The following is a 9,528-nucleotide window of genomic DNA, read 5'->3' as shown; positions in this document are numbered from 1 at the left end:
TTTTTTCTGTGGTTTGGTTCGGTTTTCGGTTTTAATAGTGAAAGCTCGAACCAAATCGAACCGAACCGGTAACTTAAATAACCCTAAATATAAAACCCCTCAACCCCCAAGTAGCCGCCACTCCCAATCTCCCACACTCAGCAACCCTAGTCTCCACTCCCCAACTCTCTCCACTCTCCACTCTCCCCTCGAGTCTTCGACCATTCTATGGCGCCGAAAACTCTTCCTCCCACCGTCCACAGAGCCGTTGTCCTCTCAGCCACTGACGTTGTCAATTAGCACCCTCTCGGACTCTCGGTGGCCCTTCCTCGTTAGTCTTCGCGCTTCCCTCTTCTCGCTTCTCGGCGCGATCCTTCCTCTTCCGACGTTCCTCATCGCGCTTCCCTCACCTTGGTAGGGCTCTGTCTCTTCCTCACTTCCTTGTCGTCCTCCATGCCCAGCAGTCGCATCTCCTCGCCGCATCTCCTCCAAGCACCAGGAGCTGTGTCGTCCTCCACGAACATCATTCTTCATTTCTTCCAGTACTTGAGAGGAGTCACCAACATTTGATTCCATTCAATTCACCCTTCACAAACCCTAATTTTCTACCAGGTAAGTTCCACCTAGTTTTCTTTTTTTTTTTCCCCTTTCAGCATGCTCTTCTAATATCGAACCCTGAGGTTTATCACACATAGAATTTGACGATTTGATTCATGCTGCGTTGAAGAAATCATGTAATTTGGCTTTTAGTATTTTTTTCTGTTAAAATAATTGTTTGATTGGTTGTTTATTGTATATCATGTTAATTATGAGTGGGATTATGCCATGTTTGATCATTGTATTTTGTGTAGATTGTATAACAAAAAAATTTTATGGCTTCGATGGTTATGCACTCATGCCTGTGATTTTGGTAATTTGACCTGAAACATTAGTTCAAATAATTTAGTTGAAATAAAAGGCAGAAATTTACCTGTGTTACTTTTGAAGCAAAAATTTGCTGGAAGTTCCGTGTAATTTGTGAATCTATGAATAGTATAATTGTGTGTTTATGATTCTGATTTTAGCTATGTTTGTCTTTGTTTGTGTCTCTCTACTTGTGAAATTGTGATGTTATGACATGCCTTGTTTTATTTGGCTAATTTTTCTTTTTTTTTTACCTTTTAAATAGTATTAGCTTCCTGATTTGATTAGTTTTGTTTATTCTAGTTTTAGTTTTATATGAGCTTGCTTGAATTTAATATTTTTTGTATTGAACACTAGAATCCTTTTCTGATTGAATGTGTTAACTAAATTTAAAGGTGCATTTGAAGGGAGATATTATTAGTTTAAATTTATTTTGCATTTTATTTCATCTGCATTATCACTATTATAAATAATTTTGTTTCATTTATTTGTTGATTTTTTTAAATTGTTAATAATTTTATTTTGTTTGAATTTTTGCTTCTGTTTGAATCATTTTTGTTCTATGTTTAGTGTATTTTTAAAATTGCTGGTTGTTGTTGATTGTGGTATTTGTTTATGCAGTTTGTTCACAGCTTCGCCATCGTCTCCGCCTCTGGCCTGCCTCTGTTCTGCCGTTGTCATAGATTTTAATATATGTTTTGATTTTTGATGAGCTAAGCCTCAGAGTGGTCCCTGAAGTTACACTCGTGCTTCAAAGTAGTCCCTAAAATTATTAATTACCCAAATTGGTACCTGAAGTTAGACGCCGGGACTCAGTGTTGTCCTTCCGGCACATTTCCTCCAGGTGGCGTCATCGGAAAGCTGATGTGGCTAATTTGGTGACACGCGGGCAAGGCTAAAATGACGTAGTTTTGTTGGTGGCGTGTAAATGGCCGAATACGACGTCGTTTCACTCCAAAAGTTGGTTTTGAAGACTCCCCCATCAAACGTTAATGTAACGCATTGTCTTCCCTCCCTCAAAATACAACACAAACCCCTCCTCCCCTGTACTCGTCAATGGCGGTGGTTGGATTGTGGTAACTGTTGCGATTTCTGTGGAGCACGACTACTATATAGGATCATATATCATCATCTGCCTCAAACGAAGACTGTATCGAAGGCCAGTCTCTCTGAAAAAGGTAAGGAAAAAAGGAAAAATATAATGTGATATAAGGAATGCTCTGTTTTTTGTTAAGGTTGTTAGTTTAATCTCTTCAGTAGTTAGAAACGATTTTTTGGAGTGTTATCTGTGGGTATGCATGTTTGTGTTTCGCAATATTTAGCTAGGGTTTGATCGCAACTAGTTTTCAGAGTGGTTAGGCTAATGAAAGTGTTGATTGTATGAGGGCTGTTTGTCATGGGGAAATGCTATTTCTTATCTATTATGCTTTGCTGCATTTACAGTTAATGTGGTTTCCAACTTGTTAATATGGTTGAAGATGATGAGGTTGATCATGAAATTTTGTTTCTAAATTGCAGATGGGAGATCCTTGGATTACCATCATATTTCACCATGGAGGCTTATTCGTCATAGAGCGTGATGGAACTGTGAATTACATTGGTGGACAGATTTTTGAGTTGCCGAGAGTTGACGTAGACACTGTGGATGTATTTTTTATCCGAGACTACTATAAGACACTTGGGTATGACAATGTGACTCACTGTTGGTGGCTGGTGCCTAATAGGCCATTGCAAAGAGGGCTTAGAGCTTTGACACATGACAAAGAGCTCATGGAGATGTGTTATGCTGCTCAGACCAACAAGGGAGTTGTCCATGTGTATTATGAACATGGGGTCTCTGAACCTGTGTTTGATGAGAAAACAGGACTAGCATCATCCAAAGGCAAGGAGTTGATAGTGCTACCAGACCCTATTCCACATACATACCCCAGCATCAATGTGACAGCCAATACAATTTCCACCACATCACCACCGATTCCAACCTCAGAACCAATGAACACCACAATTCCTACTCCAACAACAATCCCCCCAACTATGCCTACTGGTAAAGGTATTTCAGGACCAAAGCATAAGAGTCACACTACTGCAACTTCTGTTAGTTATTCCAAATCACCACCCAAAGAAATGGCAGCACCCACAGCTGCTGCTCCCAGTGTTAAGCCCATCCCACCACCAAAAACAATGGCCAAACCCACAGTTGCCACTACTTCTAAGCCCAACCCACGACCAAAAAGAATGGGCCAGTCCACTGCTGCTCCTACTACGAAGCCCAACCCACCACCAAAGTCAACGGCCCAGCCCACTTCAAAACCTGTAACAAGATCAACATCACAAAAATCAAGGAGGTCTGATATACCAAAGAAAGGCCCTCAGAAAGTAAAGAATGCAGCATTACATGCTAGGAGGCCTTTAACAAGATCAGCTGCAACTGGAACTTTTGGAAGAGCATCTGTTAAGGGAAAGGATCCTGAGACTGTGTTTGTTAGCTTGTCTAGTGAGGAAGAATCTTCAGACTCCCATGACAGTTATGACAGTGTAGAGGACGAACCATATAGGCCTGCTGCTGAGGATGTCTCTAGTGTGGAAGAAGACGTGGTTGGGAAGAGATCAACTGGAAAGAAGAGTGATGCTAAAAAGAGGACTACAACAGATAATAAAGAAGTTAATGAAAAGAGTTCAGTTATGTTTGAGGATGATGGGATTGTGTGTGCAAAGTCAGGGTCTGAAGATGATGAATTCTTCTTTGGGCCGATTCCGAAGGTTGGTGAAACGGGAGCATATTATGATGCTCAAGATGGAGCTTATGATGAATCTGATGGTGGAGAGTCTTGGCACTCTGAGGAAATGAAGACTCCACCGAACTCTGAGGATGAGTTAGACGAGGTTGAGTCAGATGAGGTGTTTCCAGTATTTAGGGAAGGAGGAAGGTTTGGTGAGCTTAAACTAAAGGTTGGGATGAAATTTAATTCTAAGATGGAATTCAAGAAAGCTGTTCGTGAGTACTGTATCCAGGAGAGAAGGCGGATCTGCTGGAAGAAGAATGACAATTTAAGGATGAGGGCTGTTTGTAAGGGAGAGGAGTGTGGCTGGGTAGTATATGCTTCCATGGACAGTGAGGGTAACTGCTGGTAGATCAAGACATTTATGGACGATCACACTTGTCCTAGAGAGACTAAGAACAGGCTAGCTAATAGGAAGTGGCTGGGTTGCAAACTGGTTAGGAAATTAAGGAAATATCCCAACCTTAGACATTGTGAAGCTGCCCAGTACTTTAAGAGCAAGTGCAACTTGGATCTCAACAAGTCTTCACTGACAAGGGCTTTAGGGGATGCTAGGGCCATAGTTTATGGAGATGCTGCTGCCCAGTATGGTATGGTTAGGGATTACGGGTTGACATTACTAAAAACTAATCCTGGCTCCACTGTGAGTATTGGTGTTACACCTCATCCCAATCCTGATGAAGATCCAACCTTTGATAGGATGTACATTTGCCTTGATGGGTGTAAAAGAGGGTTCAAGGCTGGCTGCAGACCACTTATAGGGTTGGATGGAGCATTTCTAAAAACAAAACATGGTGGTCAAATCCTCTCTGCAATTGGTCAAGACGCAAACAATCACATTTATGTGATTGCTTATGCAATAGTGTCCATTGAAAACACGGAGAATTGGCGATGGTTTCTGGAATTGTTGCACCAAGACTTGGGTGACTACAAGCAACATGGTTGGTGTTTTATTTCAGACATGCAAAAGGTATGCATATCTATTGCTAGTTATCCTAAGTAATAGTTGTGATTCTTAGATATACCTGCTGCTGAGTAGTGAATAATAGTAGTATAAATTGAATAATTGTTGAATTGAATATCTGCTGGTTTATAAACACAAATCTGTTTACTTAGATTGAGTAATTGTTGTATGCTGCATAGTTAATGGTTGCATTATAGGAGGTAGTATCTGTGTACTCAACTAAGCTAAGGTCCAAGTTGTGTAAATTAAATAATTGTTGAATTGAATATCTGCTGGTTTATGAACACAAATCTCTTTACTTAGATTGAGTAATTGTTGTATGCTGCATAGTTGATGGTTGCATTATAGAGGGTAGTATCTGTGTAATCAGCTAACCCAAGGACCACGTTGATGTCACTTACACAACTTTAGGGACACTCTGAGTTCATTAAAATAACATTAGGGACCTTTTTGAGGCTCGATTTGAAACTTTGTGACTGGCTTGTTGAATTTGCAGGGTCTAATTCATGCAGTTCAGGATGTGTTCCCAAATGTCCATCACAGATTCTGTGTATGGCATTTATGGAGGAACTTCAACAAACAGTGGAAGGATAATCAGCTTAGAGGTTTGCTTTGGGAGTGTGCACGGTCTACGACTCAAGAGGGATTTGTGGAAAGGATGAAAAAATTGGAAAGGCTAAATAAGGATGCTTGGAGTTATCTATGCAAATGGCCAAAGAATTCATGGAGCAGGGCATTCTTCAGCATTGCACCAAAAATGGACAATATCTGCAATAATGCATGTGAGGTTTTCAACTCACGAATCAAGGACCCTAGAGCCAAGCCTATTATCACACTGTTGGAGGAGGTCAGGATGTACATCATGAGATCTATAGCCAGGAACAAGGTGAAGTTGAGGAACAATGACGGGATTTTACCTCTAATACAGAGAAGTAGGTTGGAAAAGATAAGAAAGGAATCAAAAAAATGGGTTCCCATGTGGTCTGGTGATGCAGATTACGAAATATTTGAAGTTCATGGGTGGCCTACAAATATGGCTGTGGACTTAGGCAAGAGACCATGCACCTGTGGTTTTTGGCAACTAAGTGGTATGAATTTTTTATGCATATTTTTTAATTTTTTTATTTTCGATTTGCAGTTCAAATTATGTTTATGTATGGCTGTGATGTTCTATGTAGGGATGCCATGTGTGCATGCATGTGCCGCTTTGGCCCGGGCTAGTAGAAGGCCAGATGAATTCTGTCATAGCTGGTTGACCATGGAAGCATACAACAACACCTATGGCTTCCATATAAATCCAATTCCTGGCCAGGCACTGTGGGAGAAATCACCTTATAATAGACCTCAAGCACCAAAATTCAAGAAGAAGCCAGGGCCAATCAAGAAGAAAAGAAGAAAGGATGCTGATGAGGAGCCAAGTAAAGGCAAGAAGCAGAAGACCTCAATGAAAAGAGTTCATAAAAAAGGACATTGTCGCTATTGTGGTGAATCTGGTCACACAAAGAGGAACTGTCATAAGAGGGCCGTTGATGAAGAATCAGCTGTTGTGGTGGCGGCTGCTGCTGCTGCTAATTCTGATGCTAATGGAGGTGAGGTCAACAATTCTGCTCCAACTGCTGCTGTAAATGGTGGTGATGCCCCAGCTGTGTCACAGGATCAGGTTGAGATTCAGCTTGATCTTAGTCAGCCTATTATGTCAGAAACTGATGACTCGCAACAGGTGGGTAATATTATTTACCCATATATATACATGTATTGTGGTCATACATTAATTTTTCTTAGTCACATTAAATTTTTGGTGTTTCATACATAGGTGCAACAACCTCCTGTTCGGCCATCGAAACTGCCTCCTAAGAGAAAGTTATCCACACCCAGTGCTACCACCCAACCATCCAGCACCCCATCTGCAAGCACTCCATCTCTTCCATCTGCAAGTACTCCATCTGCAACTACTCCATCTGCAAGCACTCTCCCAACAAGTAGTCAGCCTGCAAGCACTGAAACAGCAACGAATCTACCAGCAATGCGATTTGTGCCTAATCCGGGATTCAAGCCACCCAGAACCAAGAATTAGTGACTTAGTTTTTTATATTTAGGAACAGTATGGTGTCTTTATTTCTCTGTTTTGCTGAAGTAATGTACTGTGTATGCTTTCTTGCTTACAATTCCAGTGTTGGAGATTGAAACTTATGACACTTATGTTTTGAAAACTCTGATATAGTTGGTGACTATTGTTCTGGCTTTATAATGCCTTATTTTGGATGTAATCACTACCATATGAAATATGAATTATGACTTTCTTGAAGAGATCTGTGACAAATTTTTGGTTTTATTTTGCACTCTCATATGCAATTAAGATGCTTTCCAAACACTATAAACTCCTATTATTCTGCTCCAACATATGCAAGCACACTAGTCTCAATCACTTTAATTTTCATTTCTTTCAAACAAACTGACAGGTACAACTACAGCAACAACATGCATAATTCATGTGTTTCTTTCCATATACAATTGGCCAAACTGCCTATCTAACTTTAAGACAAGAATAGCTACTGTAACCAGCAGCATAAATACAAACACCAAAACTCCACCCACGTTTAGAACCTTAACTTCAGACTCTAATCTTCCAAGTTTCCAAGCAAACTTCATCTTCCACTCTTCATTGTCAATTGAAGGGCTTGCTCTACCATCACATGTGATCACATCTTTTTCAAGAATTTTATCAATCCACATAAACAAACCACACCACTTCTTGCCTACAGTCTGCACCAAGGTAAAAGAATCAACCAAATTTATATCCAAAATTACAGCAAACAACAACAACAACAACCACTTACATTGTAGTTTGGACAACCCACGAAGGGTCTCCCTGGATTAGAATCCATCATTGACCATCACAGCACTGGTCTCAAACCGCATCTGCACCATTCTGGCAAATGCGAATCCCTGTTCCTGTTCATTCTTCTCATGATGCTTCCAAACGATCGTGGGTTGTTCGAGCTTCCAGCAGCATTGCTCGCGCTAGCCATTGTCGTCTGGGTATCAAGATGCTACAGAGAAACCAACGGAAGAGACCAGAAGAGAAGAGAAGGGCACTGGAGGTTGATCTTCAGATTTGGGAATTAGGGATTTTAAACTTCGAATTAGGGACCAAATTGGGTCAATAAAATCCGTTCTTCCACCTCAGCTAGCCGTTATGATTGCCCGCGTGTCACCAAATTAGCCACATCAGCTTTCCGATGACGCCACCTGGAGGAAATGTGCCGGAAGGACAACATTGAGTCCCGGCGTCTAACTTCAGGTACTAATTTGGGTAATTAATAATTTTAGGGACTACTTTGAAGCACGAGTATAACTTCAGGGACCACTCTGAGACTTAACTCGATTTTTGATTGATGAAATTGTTATGGTTTGAATTCTGTTAATGTGAAATTAGGATTAGGTTTAGGGTTTGAATTCTGTAATTGATAAATTTGGATTGAGTTATATTCTTGTTCTGAAATTGAGGTTAGGATTTGTGAAATTGAGACATTTTAGGGTTTGGTCTTTATTAATGTAAATTATTTTTTTCATTTTTTTGTTTATTTAAATCTTTTTGAATAATTAAAAAACCGAACAAACCGAACCAAACCAAACCGATTTTAATTAGTTTGGTTTGGTTCAAATGGTCTTGACAAAAAATCGAACCAAACCGAACCATAGTCTTAATAAACGATCGGATCGGATGGCTTTTTCCTAAATAACCAAACCAAACCGTACCGCGAACACCCCTGCGTATGAAAGCATAATACATCAAAGCATATGGTTTCTATAATTTCACACAAGTATACACCTAAATTCTCAATATTTGTCAATAAAAATAAAACACATTCTCATCAACCAAGGTTCTCACATTTTCTCACACTTAGTTGACACACACTCACTATTTTAAGCTAATCAAAGATTCAAGTAGGACAATTAATTGTTTTTCCGCTTAAGGCTAGTGATATGATAATATAAAGAACAAAAGGGGGTTGAAAAGGCTCAATGTGACAAACAAAAGTAAATGAAATGGTGGGCTATCTAGGATAAGTGAGCTATAATCAAATCATGGCCTCAATTACATAATTGTATGAATATACACTGAATAATGGACATATAGAATGGAACAAACCAAAGATTACAATCATAGAGAAGAAAACACACAAGAATAACAATCATGGTTAAATATTGTAACCATGCAATTAAGCTAAAAAAATTCACGAATTGTATGTTCTTAGCTCAAAAATCATATTCCAATTTATATATATACACATTATGCAAATTTCAAAAAGTTTTAACTCAAATCAATGTAAATTTTAATGTTTTTATAAGAAAAAGATACACAGTAGTTATACCAATTATAATCATAGTAGAAGTATTTTCTTTTAATAAAAAAATTCAACATAAGAAAGCAGAGCAAAGAGATTAGAAAAACAAAAATATATTATAAATTACCATGCTAAGAAACTCATAGTAGAAGTAACCAAATAAAAAAAAAACCTTCATTTGACCTTTTATAATCCGTATACCATGAAACGAAAAACTAATAGTTGCCTTCCCCAAAAATTAGACTAACGAAAACAACAATATACTCCATACAATTATTTGAATCGTCTCAGCTTAGTCCCTTATTGATTCATAGAAATTAGAATATTCGTAAGGTATATACAATTCCAAAAGATCATATTTTTCTTATGATGATAAAAGTCAAAGTTGGATACATTTCAATTCAGCCATATTAGTATATTACAATTAAAATGTATATGGTATTATTTATAAGATTTTTATTTTGATACATTGATAATATAAAATATTTTATACAGTCATATAATTATAATTATTTTTTTAATGATTATTCATTCAATTAATATAAAAAATAAT

The 9,528-nt window shown here is 38.6% G+C and overlaps 1 protein-coding gene across 1 annotated transcript; it reads left to right on the top strand.

Annotated features, from left to right (window-relative positions):
- The first annotated feature begins 4,026 nt into the window (after positions 1–4,026).
- LOC112701617 (uncharacterized) lies at positions 4,027–6,700 on the top strand. Its single transcript, XM_025752357.1, has 4 exons — positions 4,027–4,632; positions 5,123–5,714; positions 5,805–6,346; positions 6,440–6,700. Exons 1-4 carry the CDS (start codon positions 4,027–4,029, stop codon positions 6,698–6,700), a joined length of 2,001 nt encoding a protein of 666 aa, XP_025608142.1.
- Positions 6,701–9,528: the final 2,828 nt, after the last annotated feature.

Source organism: Arachis hypogaea, chromosome 7 (assembly GCF_003086295.3).
Source record: "Arachis hypogaea cultivar Tifrunner chromosome 7, arahy.Tifrunner.gnm2.J5K5, whole genome shotgun sequence".
Lineage (NCBI taxonomy): Eukaryota > Viridiplantae > Streptophyta > Magnoliopsida > Fabales > Fabaceae > Arachis > Arachis hypogaea.
The sequence above is the reverse complement of the archived record's forward strand: the minus strand, read 5'-3'. Positions and strand labels throughout refer to the sequence as shown.

What these genes read in the sequence shown, in the direction of transcription:
- LOC112701617 (XM_025752357.1), top strand. Translation starts at nt 4,027, where the DNA reads ATGGACGATCACACTTGTCCTAGAGAGACTAAGAACAGGCTAGCTAAT. An exon ending in TTATTTCAGACATGCAAAAG is followed by an intron (nt 4,633 to 5,122) that starts GTATGCATATCT and finishes TTGAATTTGCAG; the next exon opens with GGTCTAATTCATGCAGTTCA. An exon ending in AAACTGATGACTCGCAACAG is followed by an intron (nt 6,347 to 6,439) that starts GTGGGTAATATT and finishes TTTCATACATAG; the next exon opens with GTGCAACAACCTCCTGTTCG.